Genomic DNA, 21,616 nt, shown 5'->3' on the forward strand with positions numbered 1-21,616 from the left:
AACGGTGGCCTTGAAAAACTCACGCTGGGGGGTCAGCCAGAATATTTTAAACTTACGTGTGAAAGGGTTAAACACTAATAATGATATGCAAAGCAAATGTATAATGCACTCCAACGAAGAAATTTAATTCAGGGTGATTGGGTTTATGGAATTAAGACAACAATCTATGTTATTAATTTTTATTATTCATGCCATTATGATTGTACATAATAAAATTGGACTTCAATTAAAGTTATGCTGGACCTAAATAGGTTTTTGCTCATGTTAAGGTGTAAAGAAGAAACTGGCCACAGCAATGTCAACACATTTCATAGAGGTCCATTGACTCTTTAAGGGGATCCAGACCTCAGGCTGTCACCCTTGTTCTGTGTTCCTGTTGTCATTATTCACATGTCTGTCTAGTTAAGTGTTCCCGCCTGTCGTTATCAGTTCAGTTAAATCACCTGTGTCCTGTTAATTATCATCATCTGTCTCACCGGTTTCTGTTCATCAGTGTTAGTATTTAGTTCCCTTCAGTTCAGTTATGGAGCCTTCATGTGCTATGGAAAAGATTATATTTTCCACTTGTGAACTGGTATTTACCAGTGTGTTGTGTTCAAGTGCTTTTGTTGTCGTAATGTAGGGAAAAGATGGACTCACAGATCCAGACTAGTTATTAGTTAGCAGTGGTGAAATCATGGTCCATGTACAGGGTACTTTCTCCTTCCCGTTGATAGAGCATTTGAGTTATGGGCTGGGTCATTTCCTGGTCCCAGTAAATCATGGTGTCGCTGGCGTACACTACAGACAAAATACATTCACATGAGTAAATTGCCTGACCGCTCATTACTAGGAGGTTCCTATTGACTGCTAGCTAGCATCTGCTCTGGGTAGGTAACACCAAACCGGTAACGGTTAACGCATTATATTACAATTGTTAATGACACAACATTTGTATAGGCTACAAAAACTATCCGCTAACAGTAGCAAAAAACGTTTAATTGTGTACAATGCTTACCATTCACGACTCTTGCGTTGCTCTCCGCCATTTTGAAAAGGTCAAAGGTTATCTCGGCAACTCGTGCATCAAAATATTCTACGAGCTGCCCAGTGGAAAATCCCACATGAGGGGGTGTTCATGTGCATTCTCCACGTCGGCTTTTGGTATTTACCATAATTACCATAGCACGAGAAGGCTCCATTAGTCTTTGTCTGTAGTTGTCGTGTTTTGAGTGTATACCCTGCCTGTCTGTACCTTTGGAAGTATACCTGTGATTAAACTGTTACATTGGGGCCTTCAGCCTTTTCGTCTTCGTCTGCCTGCACTCACAACCCGTGACAGAACTACAGACTGCCCGTAATGGATGACGGGGTTAAAATAATCATCCTTGCTCAGGAGAGCAAAGATTTTTAGTTTTTTTTTCAAGAGTTTGTAAAAATTGCCCTCACCAGCACCCTGGATGATGAGAGCCTGAAAACTCTGTTCTGGATCGGGGCCACTTTCGACCGTCCCATAGATCTCCCTGACGCCACGGGACTGAATTGGAGGGATACAGTCCGCCGATGTCTGGAGTACGTTGTGTCCCGGTCCGGAACAAAACCAGAGCCTTCACCGCTGGTCCTGTCCAGCGCCGAGCCAGTGTCTCCAGACAATATGCCCGCCGCCAAGCCAGTGTCTCCGGACAAGATGGCCGCCGCCACCCAGCCAGTGTCTCCGGACAAGATGGCCGCCGCCGAGCCTGCACTTCACGTCAGTCCTGCCGAGCCAGAGACTGTTCACGTCATGCCCGCTGAGCCAGAGACCGTTCACGCCATGCCCACCAAGCCAGAGACCATTCACACCATGCCCGCCGAGCCAGAGACCGTTAACGGCATACCCGCAGAGCCTTCTTCGCCGCTGGTCCCATCCAGCCCAGAGCCGCCTTCGCCGCTGGTCCGATCCAGCCCAGAGCTGCCTTTGCCGATGGTCCCGTCCAGCCCAGATACTTTTTTGCCACTGGTCCCGTCCAGCCCAGAGACTATTTCGCTGCTGGTTCCGCCCAGCCCTGAGCCTGTCACCACCAGGCTCCCTCGTCCCCCCGGTTCTGCCTTGGTTACTCCTCGCCCTGCCCTCGCCTCGTCCATCCATCCATCTAGCTCTGTTGGGCTCCTCACTCCCTCCGTCTTCACCTTGGTCCTCGGTCACTCAGGCTCCGCCGTGGTCTTCTGGTTCCCCACCTGAGCCTAGGTCGCCAGAGCTGTCCATGTCCTCCCAGTCTAGTCGGCTCTACGGCTCCACCCCGGTCTCCTCGACCACCTGACTCGCCTCTGTCAGTCGGCCCCCTGGAGTCGTCAGCCCTGCCTCCACCATGGCTCCTCCCTCCATCGGCTCTGCCCTGGCCGCCTGCACAGCCTGATCCGCCTGATCCGCCTTGGTCCCTCTTCAGCGCCTTCCGGAGGGCGAGGGGAGTTATGTCACGCTTGTTCTGTGTTCCTGTTGTCATTAGTCACATGTCTGTCTAGTTAAGTTTTCCCGCCTGTCGTTATCAGTTCAGTTAAATCACCTGTGTCCTGTTAATTATCATCTGTCTCACCTGTTTCTGTTCATCAGTGTTAGTATTTAGTTCCCTTCAGTTAGTCTTTGTCTGTAGTTGTCGTGTTTTGAGTGTATACCCTGCCTGTCTGTACCTTTGAAGTATACCTGTGATTAAACTGTTACATTGGAGCCTTCAGCCTTTTCGTCTTCGTCTGCCCGCACTCACAACCCGTGACACAGGCCTCCTGCACTGAGAACAATGGTTAATCTGCATATCACACATTTAAACTAAGGTTTTAAAAACTTACAGTGTAGGCTACACTAAGTCTTTGGGCTCGTGGCATCTTAAACACCAATCTATTAAAGGTGACATATGCCCCTTTTCACAGGATGTAATATAAATCTATGGTGTCCCCAGAATGTGTCTGTGAAATTTCAGCTCAAAATACCCCCCAGATAATTTATTATAGCTTGTCAAAGTTGCCTCTTTTTGGGTGTGAGCAAAACCACGTTTTTGTGTGTGTCCCTTTAAATGCATCCACAAGCTTCAGATTCAAAAACAAAACATGCAAATTTCAGTCAGATTTCAGAGATAAGTTAGCTTGGAAATCCAGACCTAAATCTAAAAGATTAAGGCCACGTCCACACGAAGCCGGTGCGTTCCCGATCCGATATTTTTTTTTCCTCGTTCTAAAAAAAAATTCTGTAAACACGGCGTCGTCTCAAGAAATATCTGCGTACACACGAAACCACTGAAACCGACTGAAAACGGTGTAGTATATATGCCAGACCAGTATGGGGCGCTGTAATTCTGCCACAGAGATACACAATACACGGAGAAGAAGACTTTGAGCATGCGCATAACCTTGCGCGCTGTATACGAACCAAGAAGAAGAAGACAAAGATTATCGCTTTTTGCTCACCACAGTTGCAGAGAAGCAATAGATTTTGCTGTAATAAAGCTAGTAGGCTTAGTAGCTTCTGCAGCACGAATACAATCATATAAGTCCGCCTTTATTGTTGTTGCTGTTACTCGTGACACAGACGACACGTGATGTGATGACATCATCGTTTCACAAAATATACGGATTGGCTGTACACACGAAACCGCAAGGGTGTCGTTTTCAGATTTATCCACTTTGGGACCCGGTTTCAAAAAATAGCGGTTTCAGTCTCCCAAAACGCCGGATCCGTGTGGACGAAACGCCAATACGATAAAAATGTATACGTATACAGCGAAACGCGTCTCCGTGTGGACGGGCCCTAATGGTCTGGCGTCGATTAATGAAAATCGCCCAGCTCGAGGGGCGGCACCAAGCATGCATTTGAAAATCTCACTGCACGCAATTGGATAACACTACGACCAATCACAACAATAAACCCCAGCTACCAGCGGAGCTAACTGGTAGATTATACTCTTAAAATATCCGGTCGGCAAAACAGCAAAAACGTCCTTCTTGCAAAGGAACGATTCGAGCGCCGTCTTCTGTTCCTGTTTTAGATAAAAAGCCAAGTCTAACTCGATCGTTGTAGCGGCCAAAGCTGTTTCAAACAACTGGTATTCATCCATAGCCATCTTGCAATATTTACTAATGACTTCGACATCACAGGGCTGTTGTCATCTGTTTAGCTCGCCTCTGGCCCGCCTATATCAGATAACCCGATGTGATTAGTGCAGCTCAGATCGAGGAGCATATTTAATGAGCATCATTACTCGACACCAGAGTAACTCGCTGAGCAAATTCAACTTGTGCTCTCGCGAGAACTCTGGATTACCAGGGTAGAGATAAGTAGCAGAGTGCAGCCTTATAGAGAGACTCAGGAAGAGGTTTTACATTTTAGACTGCACCTGGACGTTTCGGTTAGTGGATACATTTATAGTTGTTGTGGAGTTACATTGATTCATCTCATCAACTTGCATGTATACCGTCCGTCATGTTTAACTTTTACACAAGTTAGTTGACACAGTTCCCTGAGGTCTTTATAAGACAGCTGTGACATTTTTGGTCAAAAAGTGTTCTGTGTCCGTCTGTGCAGCCTGCATGCCAGAACAGTTTGCATGCTTTGCTCAAACTTTTGCCATTGCTTTAGAACTGGTTACACTGTTGTCGCTTGCGAAAATGGCGGTGCCGGGTGGAAACGTGCAGATTAAGGGGCGGTAATATTATAATAAGATCTGATCACTTTATTTTTGACATGCTTGCAGAGCAAGGCTTACCAAAACAAAGTTACTGGGTTGTGACTTTACGTTTTCTGGGTTAGTAGATGCACCGGGGACCCGATTATATAAAGGCCTTCCACTTAAACACGGAAAAAGTCATATTTTCATGATTATGTCCCCTTTAACGACTCCTTAAAGAAGATAAAGTATGGAGATAAAACAGTGGATATTAGCGCAGTGTTGTTTGCTTTTGGGATCTGAGCGTTTGGATCAACCTGTAAATTTCAACAACAACAACAACAACAACAAAGCTTCTGGAAACCATACCATAGCTGAGGAACAGACAATTAAGTCGTTATTTACAGATTTTTTTAAAATTATTATTATTATTATTATTATTATTTGTTACTTTTAAATGCAAATATAACCTACATATTTGAGACTGCTGTGACTGAATTGTTGAATCAATAGCTATAGCTACTCTGAACTTCCGAATTTGAGAACTTTAAGTATTGATATTTAAGTCGGGTAATTATTGCCATTATAAGACAAATAGCTTATCTAAGAAAAACTTAGTCGAGTCTATAACATACCGCCTTTGATGATGCTTTCCCCGCTTCTGAACGCGACGACTGGAATGCCCAGAATTTCCCCCTAACTGCACGTGAACTAATATTTACATTTAATTGAATTTTTTAGGGAACATAAAAACAGTGCTCTCTCTCTCTCTCTCTCTCTCTCTCTCTCTCTCTCTCTCTCTCTCTCTCTCTCTCTCTCTCTCTCTCTCTCTCTCTCTCTCTCTGTGTGTGTGTGTGTGTGTGTGTGTGTGTGTGTGTGTGTGTGTGTGTGTGTGTGTTTTGGCAACTTACTGTTTTGAAAAGGGCAACCCGTGAAGATTCATTCTTCAGAAATCTCGTGTGTTTCGACAAATCTATCAGCATGTGTAGGATGAGACTGGAGCGTTATGAGGGTAAAGTGATGACAGAAGTCTCATTTTTTGGAGAACTATCCATTTAATATCACGTCTAAAACAAATCAATTTCCCGTTTTGTCCTCTTGGGTCAACGGAATCATTTTTATTTATAGATAACGAACGCTTGACCTTTTTCATTAGAGCCAATTTCCTTTTTGTGGCTATAAATAATATATCCGGGTGCATTTCTCCTAGTATCCACAAGAGGCTGCAGCATCACAACTAACTGATTGGTCATGACTCATGTTAAGTTAATAACGGGTCAATACTGTACCAGCCAAATGCAGCAAGCCCATGCGATTTTAAACCGGTCAATATCGACGTTTAGAACAACTGCTGATAGAGCAGAGTTTATCATCCAACAGTTTAATTGGAATTATATGTGTAAGAAAACTTATTTTCTGTTTGTTTATCAAATAATTATTTTATTTAATGTAGGTGGCTGCATACTTTATCGAGTGCTTTCACCACGATGACCAGAGAACACCATACGTCATGTGATTACGCGCTCTCTGGCATAGTAATGGCACGCGGACGCTCGCTCACCTTGACTCCCTCACTAGCAACCGTTACACAAACACTCACAACTGCTGCGGGTTTCAAAAGATGGAGAAGTTTCCTCCAAAATTCAGTAAAGTGCTGGTGACACCCGACCCGCAATACATCCCTGGGTGAGTTCTCAGTTATTTCTCTGAATTGTTATTAAATGATTTGTTACTTATTTTGTTCCAGAAGTTCACAGCGGTTGGTATTTTTATGAGTTTGAAAAGGTGCACTTTCTTTAATTTGAATGATAGTTTATGTATGGGTTTATGTTGATTAGCTACAAACCTTTCTAAATGTACCTTCAAATGAAGCATACTGCCAGCTGTCCCTCTTGAGTGTGTGTGTGTGTGTGTGTGTGAGTGAGTGAGTGCGCGTGCGTGTGTGTGGCCCTGACCCAAATGGCACAGTTTTGGGCCGAGGACCCAGCCAGAACTGGGCCAGAATTCAAGCAAGGACGCAGCCCAGAGGTTGGCGAGACAAATTTTGCTAAATGCTAATATTAAATCACTACGTGATTCTCCAACTTCACTAACTTTTATGTCCCATCTGTATCCCCCAGGGGATTTCAATCTCCATCATTCATTTAGCATAGGCTAGCCTATATTGTTTGTGTTTTATTTATTTAATCTTGACTCAGACTTTCAATCTTAAACCATTAAAATCCTCCATAAAAATGCTATCCAAGGTGTATTTGATTTTCTTTCTTTAGATGAACACAAATTAAGCTTTTTATTAAAAAAAATCCATCTCTGTCCATGTAATGCAAGTGTATGGGACCCACAAAGCTGAGTCTGACACTTCATAAACCACACAAAGCAAACACGATGATAATCCCTACAACCCCAGATGATTAATCAATGTCTTCTGAATTATAGGTGTGTGTAAGAGAAATACTAATATTTTAAACTTTTTTTTACGCTTCCGGCTAACTTAACTGTCATACACAGGTTCATGAGAAAGTTGTGAAGCGCTACATCAGCATGTTGTGAATTCAAGCTCACGTGAGAAGTGAAGCAAAAGCATCACTTGGAGTAACTTACCGTCACTTCTTACTTGAGTTTCACAACACGCTTACAATTACACTACTATACTTATACTATCCATTATGTACTCAACCTTGTAGTGTATGAATAATAATTTTTAAATAATGAATTTTAAAAGGTTATTTTGTCATTCAACATTGGAGTCTGATAGCCCCTTCCCCTCCGCTACGCAGACTAAGTAAAGCTGCGACAGTTGAGTGCATGAAGTGTCCAATATTCCACACTTTGTTTTTTCAGATAATTAAGTGCATCATCCAGGTATTTGAAGTGCACTTTTTCTTTTTGGAAATTTCTGTGTGAACACACTATACAGAATACATAAAATGTTAGCAGCAAAATTAGACAAGAGTCAGACATTTTTCCCAATTTGTTTAAAAAAAATGACACTTATGTCACAGAATGCATTGTGGAAATTACATTGTGGTGGAAATGTTTGACTGTATGCAATGCGTGTATGTCCACTATGTACAGTCCACTTGGTTGACATATTATAGTATACCCATAACATAATCATCATTCCCAACTTCTGCTGATGGTTGTGTGCAGGTATGCAGGCTACTGTCCTCAGCTGAAGTATCACATGGGCCAGACTTATGGTCAATTAACAGCAAAGCTCCTGACTTCCCCGGATGTATCTCACTCACAGAGGCTTGTGCTCCATACCGGTCATCTCCCATCCACAGAGAAGGACACAGAGCCCCACGATGAGACCTGGAGGAGCCAGCATGGAAGCAACAGGAACCTGGACAAAATGATCCCGGGATACACAGGTTATTAGCAGCTTGGGAGATTGCAGTGCTTGGTGTCAAGTTTGCAAATCTGTTAACATATCTGTCTGTGCTCCAAGGATTTGTTCCATTGCGCCAAAACTACTTCTGCAAAACATATGCAGAAACCTGTCGAGATGCAATATTGGAGTTCAGCCAGGAACAAAAGAAGAGACTTCGTATAGCTTCTGCTGACCTGTCTTTTGCTGTCAACAACAGCGTCCCAGGCTTCAAAGTAAGATGTCACAGTCGGTTTGCTCCTCTTTCACAGCTCCCCTGTGTAGGGTCACCCTGTTTAATTATACACGCTAAATATCCAGTATCAAAGCAGGTCGAGTGTCACATTCCTGTGAATGAAAGGAAGAACTGTTACTAAACAAGCTCTCCAATCAGAACACTACATGATTTCTGGCAATTATCGCCCCATTGTGATACATAACTGTGTAAACAAGCTGTGAAAGTCCCCTCCCCTGATTAGATAGATGCTGTTATTTTTTTTAAAAGATATATTCATCTGCTACCTTCTTTAGCTTGCAATATCTAGTTTTAAATTCAAAGCTACATCTAATGGTTGTCCTTTGTTGTAGCCTGGAAGATCGAACAGCCCTCTGATTGCAATATCTAACGATCCTGCCCCCTACAAGGCCCCGGACCCCTGGATGCCACAAGGCTCCCCGTACTTCATGGAGGATAACAGCCCACATAAGTATTTCATCTCAGGTGAGCCAGAGATGGGCTTACCAAGATTACCAAGGTATTTTAATGAATTTTGCACCAATGTTTAACAATTGTCATTTTGACAGGTTTTACTGGCTATGTCCCCAAAGCTCGGTTCCTCTTTGGTACTGGATATCCCATCATCACCAACAAGGCACTAATCCACTTTAGCAAGGAAATGAAGGCACGTCAGACCTCCCTCAACCTGCAAGAGTCGTCGTCCACCAGCTTGCCTCAGATACCCACAATATACTCCTCCAAATCAGGTTTCCTACCCTCCTACACGGGCCACATACCAGGTAAGTGAAGATGGTAATTACTGCATGGTTCTTTCCAGAAGTGATGCTGTCTTTTCCAGTAGAAGAGCAATGAAAAGTTGTTATTTTATATCAACAGGGTACAGATTTCAATATGGCAGTACATTTGGGAAGCTCACCCATAATGCTTTGGGTCACACTGGTACACAGAGGAAGAATGCAGGGGAAAACAGTCTGAGCTGAAGACCCAACCGTGCAACTGAAATCAGTGATCACACATAACTCATCTAAGGACAATTAAAGTCATGTGGGTCATCTAACAATCAACATGTAGCTGTGGAGTTAATGTTGTCATATTTAATGAGATTCACTATAACTTTAAAAGTGGTGGAATTGGTATGGTTTAGTATTATTTTACAAAATCATGTGATCACTGAAAAGCTTTTCATTTAATCCAACAAAAAGAAATCTATTTTGACTAAATATATGCTTTTTACAAATACTTCCTAAATTCTTCTGGTACATACATACAAAAAAAAGCACACAATACAAACATGAATGACTCAACAAATCTTTATTATCAGAAGGTTCCAATCAGGCACAACTTTAATATCAGGGAATAGAAAAAACACTGCTGTTAAAACTGACTTATAATCAAATCTTCCTCTTCAATGAGCTCTTGTTAATCTTTTCATCACTAACATCAGGGGTCACGCTTGGGCAAATGTAGTCATCAACAAATATCACTACTTAACTAGTCCTGCTGTTAAGTGATAAGTAATATATAGCTACTCAGCATGCATATTTATCAAAGAAAATAGCTAGATTTCATCGTGCAAAAAATGCAATAAGTTGTAATTCACTGAATACAAAAAAGGAAAACTACAGGATTAGTTTGTCATGTGTATACATTTATACTTTCATGCATGAAAATGGCTAAGTAATAGAAACTATTTTGAATAGACCATAATGGAAATTTACTTCTTTAAAGCCACATAGTTCAATAACAGCAGAAATGATATGCCTAGATTGATATGACAGCTAATGACCTGAGACAGAGATAAAGTGCAGGGATTGGTTGAAAAAGACTTCTGGGGACCTCAGTTCCAGTTTTGTGCTTGATTGCTGATAGACAATATACGTCTCTGCACAATACTTTGATTGTGTTAGAAATGTAATCTAAAAACCTTTATAACATCATGGCTTAAAAGTAAGTGAATATTTTGATACCTTTTAAAGACCAAGCTATAATATAAATTCTCCTGATTGGTAAATCACTATAGCAACATTCTATCCAGGAACATAAATGGTGCTCTTGCATTGGGTAAAATCTCATTCAGGTGATTTTTATTTTGGATTAATTGTGCTTCTACTCTGTCTAGCTGAAATCAGACTCCTTGTGGGGTCTTAAGAGTTAATATTTCATCTTTATTTGCTGTGTCTCTGTCATGGTTACCACTTGAATGAGCATCTGGCCATTTCCCTGTCCACACTGACTGTGCTAGCAGATCCACTTTTGATGCTCCAAGCTTCAGCCATTCTGAGGGCCGCCTAGAAGAAGACAAATGTTCTGTCATAAAGACAACCAGAGTTAACAAAGTGAATTTATCAGAGGTTTTGAGGACTCGCAGCTACTGACCTACTTCTCAGAGATCCACTATTTCTCTTTTGTGCCCTCTGTGGCCCAACTAGGATTCCAACTCCAGAGCCAAAGAGTCTGGCCCAACGCAGCTCACTGAAGTGTTTGTCCTCCAGAGGACTTGTTGAAGATTGTGGCATCTCAATGTTTTCCATTCCGTTTGCTTCATCTTCTTTCTTCTTTGTTCCACACTCTGAGGTGGGTGTCAGATTTTGCCAAGATCCGTCAGTTACCCTTTCACTAGCATCACTGTGACCTGATGAGCTTCTGCTGTTTGTCTGGATAGAGCTCATCTGAAGAAACTGAGCTGACTGGGCAAGAAGCCGATGAGGCAGAGGTACTCTGTGCTTTTGCTTTTCCATACTTTGAGGTTCAGCCGGCAGATGGAGGTCAAAGGGCACTAGGGAGAGTGGCTGCAGCAAAAGAAGTAGCTCTTGAAACAGTTGTCCATAAATTGGCCCCTGGGCCAGAGCCAAGAAACCCCATTGGTGATAGTGTTCCGTCACAACATCTATGAATTGAATATAAAATGAGCATTCATTTTAAAAGTATAAAATGTAGTAAGGAATTAAGTATTGTGACGACGGACAATACATTCCTTTATAGTTGTCGCTAAACATCATAATACTTACCTACGCAAGTGTATAAATGATGGATCCAGAATTCCAAAGCACGCAAGCTAAAGAGCAATATGTTCATTAGCTAACTGTACTGTAGCATAACATTAACAGACATATTCAGCATTTGACCTACTTTAGCAGATCTACGATGAAGACACTGAGCCGCATGCGACTTGATAACTGGGAACATTTTTTTACCACAGACACCAAGCTGGCAGGCATTCGGGTAGATGAGCCTATGAAGACAGAAACATTGGCAATCTTAAGAAAGACAGTGTCCAATCAGCTTTTGAGGGCACTTCACTTGGGAATGAAGTTGTTTCATTTGATTATCATCTGACTGACTCCCCATACACAAAAGAAATGTATTTGAAATATATTTTCAGAATATATTTTTGGAATATATGCAAATATTTGAAATTGGCCCAATACATATATTTTTGTTAAATATATGTAAGTATATTTAGAAATTTAAAAAGTCAACATTTTCACAAACAAACAACACATTTTCAATTTATTTTTTAGATAGACCACTTCAGCCATGGATGTGGGCATGGGAGAGCAGTGCTCTACTTCACCCACCCACGTTTTTCCTACTGGTCAGGGATTGAACCGACAACCCTTTGATTTCAAGCCCGAAGCCCTAACCAGTAGGCCACGGCTGCCCCTTTACTGACTTAATTGGCCTAAAATGACAATTTTATGTAGGAAACAACACACAGAATGCCGAGTTGTTTTCCCTATTTTTACAGAATTGAATACAGATATTTAATAGTGTGTGTATGCAGTGTTAGACACTGAGTTCTATCTATTGTTTAAGTGCACTTCACTGTTGGAGTATCATTGTTATACATAAATATTGTGCATATTTTCAATATTTAAATGAAAGGAAAAGGAAAGATGTCAATAAAACAACAAATCTAATAATTGCACTTAGTGTTAGGTACGTGCCACCTAATATGGCCTAATAGTCCTAGGAAAGCAACTATCTGTCATTTTACATTGCAGTCATTTAAATGTAATTACAGTATTTATTATAGCTGTGTGTCATAATACAGTAGTGAAATGTGGTAGCCTACTGTTGTGTATTGGGGAAAAGGTAGAGGAATTACTATGATCAAAATACATTTTCGACCCTTCTTTAGCAAGCTAAACATTTTATGACCATATATTTTGTCAAGTATTTTACATTACATGTTATAAATGTAAATATATTTCACACTTAACATCATATATTTTTGTTATATTTCAGAATATATTTCAAAATGATAAATATAAGTGGTCAACGTCAATGTATTTGGAATATATGCCACATATATTTTTGACACTTTAAAATATATTTAAATATATTTCTTTTGTGTATGGGTCCCACAGACCTGGTTGTGCCGTGGCCTCCACGATGTTCCATAGTTTGTTGCGTCGCTTTCCAATAATCAAGTCAAATTTATATGCTTTCAAACCATCTTGAAGAATGGTCTGGATTGCGGGGTAGAGCTGTTTAAGGACAAGGATGCTGATTGTGGTGCACAGTGAACTCTTTCCCAGTCTGATCTAAAAACAAAATGACAAAACAATTTAAGATATCTGAATGAGACTTAATCTTCTAAAAGGACTCTATGTCTGTACATTAAACTATATACAAAATTTTGCCTGGCAGTCTAATTAGAAACCATGGGTAATATTTGACATTTCTGTTAAATTCAATGATACATCTATCCAATATATTTTGCCCCCCCTTTCCATATTATTATTTTTTTATTTTTTATTTTTTTTACTCCTGATAGTACCTTTTCCTCTGGGTCTTGTCTTGAGTTGAAATGAGCTATTATTAGATCCACTGCTAAACTCACAGCTTTCAACATACCTGCAGAAAAACAGAAAGAAATGAGAGGGATGGGAGTGAGTTAGAGATTCAAATTAACTCTGTAAAAACACATTCTGCTGATAAACAGTGTTTTTGATCCCTCAAGATTCAGCCTGATGCTTTGTAAATGAATTTAAGACTCAATATATATTTACACAATGCAAATTTAAAATGCTGTATTTTTGGGTAATTTCTCTCAATCCCTCTAAAGGACACGAACAACTGTAAATGAAGATATGTGAACCATAATAAAAAAGCAACATATAGTACTACACACATTTCTGCTCACATAGAAACACACATACAAACATGTAGAGTGTGTTAGCCAATCCAAGGCAGCGAGAGTTAAAAGTAGGTCACATTTTCCCCTTCAGGGAAGCAGAGGCAATGCTGCAGAGATCCACTCTGAATCTTTCTGTAGCAGAAGGGATTTTTGCCTTCAATGGCAGTCAATTGTACTTCAGTGTTTTCTGCATTTGGAATTCCTATGCAGCACAAGCTATGGTAGAAATGTTCATATTCACATAAGTCTCCATACATATCATGGGCACATTGCTATTCTGAATAACAAAAACAGAACATTATATATTGGCAATTGATAATAATAATCATGTAAGATGGGTGTTTAGTCATAAAAATATATGCAGAATATTTATCATCTCACTTCTCTTGTGCAGAAGATCAATTGAAAGAATATCTGAAGGGGCTTCTGGGGAAAGGCAGAACTCTTCAGGGGGTCTGTCAGTCATAGAGAATGAGTCACTGTGTTGACGCTCCCTCATAACACCTGCAGAGTTAGGAGCATGCATGAAATTTGACTTAAATGCATAACTTCTGCCAGATTGTTTAGTATAAATTTAGGTGCGAAGTTGCACAAAGGTTTTACACACAAACATCCACATCAGTACAGTAAGTGAATGGAAACAATAACATGATTTGACATTCAATGACACTTACAAGGTGATCTCATTGGCCCAAAGATGTAGTGAGCACTGGTCTTGGGTTCTTCCTTGGTGCAAACCTGTGATGCAGCTTCAAGAGGCCAAAGGGATTTTTGTCCAGTGCCGGGTAGAGAGATGAGGGAGGAGATAGAGGTCAAGGAGGTGACTGATGTAATGGCAGGGGGGGAGCTTTGATGTAAAGGGTGGGATGCATCCAGAGGACCTGTAGTCTCCTCTATAATTACTGGTGGAGTCTGAGTCTGAACAAGGGGCACCTGCTCGAGAAGACAGTTGTGAGAAGCCTGTTTTCCAGACCAGGATTGTTTTTGACTTTGACTTGAGCTGGCCTTTGGACTCCCTTCTGTTTGCTCTGGGCTTTGAGGGTTTCTTGGTCTCATATTTGGACTCATATGTGGATTTCTGTACATCAAGTCCTGGTGAATAAGCCCTAACATTGTGCTGGGCTGGGTACAATGGGGGCGATTATGGGGCAAAATAGGACTTGATGTGCAGGTGGAACAGCTGTCTGAACTGGTCGCTGCCTCCAGGTGAATGTTAGAGGAACTCCCGAGAGGTGAGGGTTGTACATGGTGCGGATGTACCTTGCTTTTGCAAGGAGCTTTGGCTGGACCAGCCTTGGTGTACTTGTGGCTCATGTACTGATTGAGAAGAGAACCAAGAGTCTTGCTCTGTTGTTTTCCTGAGGGTGCCTGAAGCACAAAGGGCTGAATGGGGAGAAAGGTGGGCCTTTGTGCTTTTGTGTATCGCACAACTTCTGGGGATGAAGCACATGCACCTGTAGACACGAAAAAAATTGTGGAAAATCGTTGTGGTTTTTCTATAAAACAAAGAACTGAATAAACAAAATATTAGGTGCTTTCTAGTTTTTTTACCTTCTGGATTGGACTGATTACTGCTGTCAGCACTCATGGACTCTGCTGTCATCTCTGAATCATCCTGTTTCTGAATGGAGGAGAGATTATGGATAAAGTGTGAGCCTGATGGATCCTCTATGCTCTTTTTCATAGATGATTCTCCATTTCCCTTCTTACATCGGACAATTTCTGCAAAAAAGGTGGCGTGTTTCCTAGATGGAGGTGAAGATACATTTGTGTCTAAATGGCAGGGACAGCTGCTTTGCAGGGCTCCCAGCTTCGATAAGGCAGAGCATTTCTGGCTGCCAGTCCAGCTCTGAGACTGAGGAGTCTTGATATAATTACAACTACCATGTTCTCTTGTAGCAGACTGACAAGTTTGTATGTGTGCCATCCTCTCTTTTGTTCCCTTAGATTGGTCCTTATTCTTCCCTTCATCACCCTAGAAAAGTTGGAAAATGTGTAGTTTCACTGTTGTGGATATCACTCGGTAGATGTAAATTATACATAAAGATCAAATAATTTGGCAATTCAAGAACAGTATATATGTTACAACACATTAATCCCTTAATAAAACCCTGAAACTAGAAATTTACCATAGGTATGGTACAATAATGGCTTAAATACCTGGTGTTCACTTTGGTCAACCTTTGGCTTCTCCTTTTCATCTCGCACTGAATGTCCAAAAAGGAAATATTCTGAAGGTGGAGAACAGCTTCCATGGCTTTGAGTCTCAGAGAAACTGGTCAAAGAGGACCAGGGTGGGCTGGGTGAAGACTGGGATGATAGGTCACATGTCACCAGTTTATAGTAATTCTGGGTGGAACCTGCTAACCGTGCCTGACTCTGCAGACACATGGTGAGGTCAGAAATTTCCATTGATGGGAAACCATCAGAGTTGGATGGATAGATGTTGCAGTTTGGATCACTGCTGTGAGATGACCAGCTGGGCAAAGGGTTTGAACTGTCTTGTAACATTGAACCTGATCCATGAACAGGACTATCTAGGCTAAGTGGAGTTGCAGGAACTGCATTGTTGGTTTTGTTGTATATGGCACTGAAGTTAACTAGTACTCCATCTGAGCTATTACATGAAGAGTCAGTGATATAGTCTGTTTGGTTTTGAGTAAAGGATTCAATAAGATTTTCAGCTGGAGCCCAGCTTCCAGGTTCCTCTAGAGTTTGCTTGCTAAAGTCTTCCACATCACCCCAGTCCTGTTCATCACATTCCATTAATACAGGGGTTCCTTTGCTTTCACCGCATGTATCAAGCTCCCTCCCTTGTTCTTTGTTTTCTTTGGCTTGGCTAAACGTATTCATATTACATTGAGTCACATTTCCTTGTAGTTGAAGGGATGACCCCTCATAGTACTTATGCAAGTTGTCTCCCTCCGAGTCCTCATCCTCTTCATCCTCATTCACTTCTGATTCAGGGATGAAGAGGTTTTGCAATCTGGGATTACCTCTGCGATGGGATGGCTCTTTATTTAGTTGGGGACTGGTTGATGGAGAGTTCTCTGACAAAACACAAAGCATTGGGAACGATTTATATCCTCTAGAGTTTTCAGTCCCCTTCTTGTCTGCTGTTTCTGTTGAACTTGACTTGCTTGTGTGGCTTAGACTGCCATAGTCAAGTGCTTCCCTCGGCAGATCTCCTCTCTCGGGTAGGGATATACTGTGTGTCAAATTCAGAGAGCGTGGCTGCCTAGATGTCTGTACCGAGTTATGTAGGTGCCACCCAACAGACTGGCCATGGATGTGGTACACAATCAGAGTTTCTCCTGACTTTGGGGAGACGTCCATTTTCTAAGCACAGCACTTCAAAGCATCAGTCTTTGTATGGCAGGCTGGTTAAGTGACAAACACAGTGAATGCAAAGCTTAGTGTCTGCATTTTTATTTCATTTCATCAAGCAAGAATCTTAATGGAGAAAATAAGCATTAGCTATAGTAATGCTTTCATATAAATCATGACTCCATACTTTACCAAACTTAAAGGGTTAGTTCACCCAAAAATGTCTGTCATTTATTACTCACCTGCGTGTCGTTCCAAACCCGTAATACTTTCGTTCTTCTTCGGAGGTTAATCCACTGGAGTCACATGGATTACTTGAACGATGTATTTACTACCTTTCTGGGTCTTGAAAGTGGTAGTTGCGTTGCTGTCAATGGAAGGACAAAAAGCACTCATTATTCATCAAAAAGATCTTTATCTGTGTTCCGAAGATGAACGAAAGTCTTACAGGTTTGGAACAACATGAGAGTGAGTAATTAATGACAGAATTTTCATTTTTGGGTGAACTAACCCTTTAAAATCCAATTTTCCATATAAACCAATAAATCACACAGATTTGCTTGGATCCTAATGGGCATAACCATAGAAGTTTTTTAATGAGAGTATTTGTAATTACAATAGATTAACTCCACCCACTTCATTACCACCTCACTACTTTATTGCCTTATACAGTGGGGAGAACAAGTATTTGATACACTGCCGATTTTGCAGGTTTTCCCACTTACAAAGCATGTAGAAGTCTGTAACTTTCATAGGTACTCTTCAACTGTGAGTGACGGAATCTAAAACAAAAATCCAGAAAATCACATTGTATGATTTTTAAGTAATTAATTAGCATTTTATTGCATGACATAAGTATTTCATACATCAGAAAAGCAGAACTTAATATCTGGTACAGAAACCTTTGTTTGAAATTACAGAGATCATACGTTTCCTGTAGTTCTTGACCAGGTTTGCACAAACTGCAGCAGGGATTTTGGCCCACTCCTCCATACAGACCTTCTCCAGATCCTTCAGGTTTCGGGGCTGTCCCTGGCAAAACAGACTTTCAGCTCCCTCCAAAGATTTTCTATTGGGTTCAGGTCTGGAGACTGGCTAGGCCACTCCAGGACCTTGAGATGTTTCTTACGGAGCCACTCCTTAGTTGCCCTGGCTGTGTGTTTCGGGTCGTTGTCATGCTGGAAGACCCAGCCACGACCCATCTTCAATGCTCTGACTGAGCGAAGGAGGTTGTTGGCCAAGATCTCGCGATAGATGGCCCCATCCACCCTCAATACGGTGCAGTCGTCCTGTCCCCTTTGCAGAAAAGCATCCCCAAAGAATGATGTTTCCACCTCCATGCTTCACGGTTGGGATGGTGTTCTTGGGGTTGTACTCATCCTTCTTCTTACTCCAAACACGGCAAGTGGAGTTTAGACCAAAAAGCTCTATTTTTGTCTCACCAGACCACATGACCTTCTCCCATTCCTTCTCTGGATCATCTAGATGGTCATTGGCAAACTTCAGACGGGCCTGGACATGCGCTGGCTTGAGCAGGGGGACCTTGCGTGCGCTGCAGGATTTTAATCCATGACGGCGTAGTGTGTTACTAATGGTTTTCTTTGAGACTGTGGTCCCAGCTCTCTTCAGGTCATTGACCAGGTCCTGCCGTGTAGTTCTGGGCTGATCCCTCACCTTCCTCATGATCATTGATGCCCCACGAGGTGAGATCTTGCATGGTGCCCCAGACCAAGGGAGATTGACCGTCATCTTGAACTTCTTCCATTTTCTAATAATTGCACCAACAGTTGTTGCCTTCTCACCAAGCTGCTTGCCTATTGTCCTGTAGCCCATCCCAGCCTTGTGCAGGTCTAAAATTTTATCCCTGATGTCCTTACACAGCTCTCTGGTCTTGGCCATTGTGGAGAGGTTGGAGTCTGTTTGATTGAGTGTGTGGACAGTTGTCTTTTATACAGGTAACGAGTTCAAACAGGCGCAGTTAATACAGGTAATGAGTGGAGAACAGGAGGGCTTCTTAAAGAAAAACTAACAGGTCTGTGAGAGCCGGAATTCTTACTGGTTGGTAGTAGGGCTGTCCCCGACTATGGATTTTCATAGTCGAATCAGAATCGTCATGTCTTGCCTATAGTCGACTGATAGTCGAATCGTGTGTATGGGGGCGGGACTTTAACATTTCAAAGCCGCGATGTACAGAAAATCACACAAAGATATAGAAGAAAATGTATAAATACATTTTGCATCAATAAAACTAAGAAATAACATAAATAACTCCAGAAAGGCCTCACTGCAGACAGGATTTATATTTCACATGCAAATCAAATTAAATCGGCTAAATTACCGGCTGTGCGAGCAGGCTCTAAGTAGGCTACAGCACAACATCGATGCACCGAAAAAATAAACAATTAATTTACTAAGTTAAATTAGAACAGAATATACCTTTCTAATAAATAAAAATACAAAACAAAATAAATCAGAATCAAGTCACAAGATGAGGAGCAAATGTGTGCAAAATGCCTAAAGTGCAGGGGAACATATATTCAAAACACAATTGTGATAGCACAATTGTAAGGACAAATAGTTAGATTAGATAACCCTGACAGATCAATAAAAAATAAAATAAAAAAAATGATTAAAATAACGAGAGTTAGTCAGAATTTTCAACTTTGTATTTTTAACTGCAGAAACAACAATAAATGCTAAACTGGAGTGGCAGTCTTTTTAGCTAAACATGTTCACAGCATCCAAAAATCGAATTAGAACCGGCTGAAAAGTTTTGAAATCACTTCTACCCTACCTGATCGAGAGAACAAATCCAGTCTTTCACTCTGTCTGTGTCCGTTGGAGTCTTTTGTGCGCGCGGATAAAATACATTCTAAAACCAACTTGTTAACGTTGGCCGGCAGAAGTGCGATCATGGTTTTCCTGATGCTAAATCCAGCCTTGGAGAATATCCTTTCTGATGGTGTACATCCACACTTTAGATTTTCTTATCCCAGACATTGTTAAAGATTTAAATCCTTGCCTCGCGTCAAGACGCTCCTCTGTCGGTCACGGATTGAAAGTGAAAATTAAATCTGTCACGGGGTGTTTTGATTTATTCACGCACGTTAAAAAAATATTTATTAAAAGCTTCTTTCTTTGCACATTTTTTATATACAGCATTATCATAATAGGGTGAATATTAATGTATATGACAGAAAACCGGTAGTTCTATGTGAAATCAGACATTGAGCGCCCTCATATAGCCAAAGTGGCATGATCCTAGTTTCATAACACCTCTGCGAAGATTCGACCATGAGATCGGTAGTCGAATCAGGCTCCTCCAATCGAAGCATCGAATCTTCGACTATTCGGGGTCAAATACTTATGTCATGCAATAAAATGCAAATTAATTATTAAAAAAATCATACAATGTGATTTTCTGGATTTTTGTTTTAGATTCCGTCTCACACAGTTGAAGTGTACCTATGATAAGAATTACAGACCTCTACATGCTTTGTAAGTGGGAAAACCTGCAAAATCGGCAGTGTATCAAATACTTGTTCTCTCCACTGTATATCCCAGATCGGTCATAAAAACAATGGCAAAAAACAAGCATTTTTTCTTTTTTCTTTCTCAATAGAGAACCATCTATTGAGTTCAGTTGTTTTCATACAAATTTTATTTTCCATCCCCTAACCCCAAAACATTATTTATTATGTTTATTAATCTGGATTCCTCACAGGAACCGTTGGTTAGACTGCATATTAAACCTGAACACACACATACACACATTTACTTACACTATCTAAACGAAGACAGTATAGATTTCTCATGTTGCAATTATAAATCCTACAGACTAACCCTTAAAAAAAAAACAATTGAGATTGTAAAACATCATTATGTAACTTTTGATATATAAATCATTTTTCCGAATAAGGTCATGTCAGAATATCTCAAGACAGAAAAACGTATGGTGATACTTTTGTCCCCAAATAGCTTAGTAAAATAAACACTGTAATTTAAAAGATACTCAACAATATATTGGTCATTTTAGTATTTTAGTTAATAAATTCTTTTACCTCGTTCTTCAAATTCCAGCCCTAGAATTCTGTTTAAGTAACAGTAAATTAGGACCCTGTGGTCAGACTGTTAGCATGGGGCAACTGCATCAACTCACCCAGCCGTAAAGCTCCATCAGTCCGAGAGCCAGCACATAGTCACTCTCATTCTGTCTGCACAGAAACTAGAGCAAACACACTGCATGGTCACAACATAATGCTCTACATCCACTCAGCAGAGACTAAGCAAAGAAAAATAAAACATGAAAAGATAGGAAAAGGGCAACGTCCCTCTTGCAGTTCCTCTTTAGTCACACTTCTTTCTGCTCGCTCTGCACTCCTCACAGCTCATCTGTTCCTCATACCTCCCCTCCTCCCCCTGTACAGTGGTTCTGAGCCCCACAGTCCTATAGCAACAGCATCACAGACCCCACTGAGCATGCTCAGTGCTTTGTTGTTGAGGGATCATATTTGAGGGGATGGCAGATTTGCCTCTGCTCTCAGATTGAACACTGACTCATAGAAGACTTTTCTAAAATTGAGATACTCAGTGAGAAACGAATGTTTTAAAATTAAGCAGATCTCTCACATAGAAAATATGATGGTCGAAACCCCATTTCTTTTGAGAGGCTTAAAGGAATAGGTCACCTAGAAAGGAAATTCTGTCATTATTTACTCACCTTCATTTAATTCCAAACCACTTTCTTTCTACCATGGAACTGTTGTTTTGAAGACTGTGCTGGTTGCTCTTTTCCATGCAATTACAATGGTGACTGGAGCCTCAAAAATTACACAAAAGCATTATAAAAGTGGTCTTTAAGACTCAGGCACTATCTTCCAAATCTTCCAAAAAAGTCATTATTTATTTATAATCTTCCCATCCAT

General features: G+C 41.0%; 2 protein-coding genes across 3 annotated transcripts; one reads left to right on the forward strand and one right to left on the reverse strand.

Moving 5' to 3' along the window:
* Positions 1-5,866: 5,866 nt before the first annotated feature.
* Positions 5,867-9,489, forward strand: cimip2b (ciliary microtubule inner protein 2B). Its single transcript, XM_084401010.1, has 6 exons — positions 5,867-6,299; positions 7,764-7,987; positions 8,065-8,219; positions 8,572-8,704; positions 8,788-9,000; positions 9,098-9,489. The coding sequence occupies exons 1-6, from the start codon at positions 6,235-6,237 to the stop codon at positions 9,199-9,201; spliced, it is 894 nt and encodes a 297-aa protein (XP_084257136.1). The 5' UTR covers positions 5,867-6,234; the 3' UTR covers positions 9,202-9,489.
* A 25-nt stretch (positions 9,490-9,514) lies between these two features.
* Positions 9,515-21,172, reverse strand: LOC311285374 (AP-4 complex accessory subunit RUSC2). Of its 2 annotated transcripts, XM_084401005.1 has the most exons (12): positions 20,851-21,172; positions 16,934-17,058; positions 15,525-16,744; positions 14,916-15,339; positions 14,039-14,818; positions 13,746-13,868; positions 13,005-13,081; positions 12,594-12,768; positions 11,351-11,453; positions 11,230-11,276; positions 10,598-11,108; positions 9,515-10,509 (listed from the first exon to the last, which is right to left on the reverse strand). In XM_084401005.1, exons 3-12 carry the CDS (start codon positions 16,698-16,700, stop codon positions 10,347-10,349), a joined length of 3,579 nt encoding a protein of 1,192 aa, XP_084257131.1. In that variant the 5' UTR covers positions 16,701-16,744; positions 16,934-17,058; positions 20,851-21,172; the 3' UTR covers positions 9,515-10,346. The 2 variants fall into 2 exon arrangements, with proteins under 2 accessions (XP_084257131.1, XP_084257132.1); XM_084401006.1 differs by lacking the exon at positions 16,934-17,058 and having other exon boundaries at positions 20,851-21,085.
* Positions 21,173-21,616: the final 444 nt, after the last annotated feature.

This window comes from Rutilus rutilus (assembly GCF_951802725.1).
Source record: "Rutilus rutilus genome assembly, chromosome: 25".
NCBI classification, from domain to species: domain Eukaryota; kingdom Metazoa; phylum Chordata; class Actinopteri; order Cypriniformes; family Leuciscidae; genus Rutilus; species Rutilus rutilus.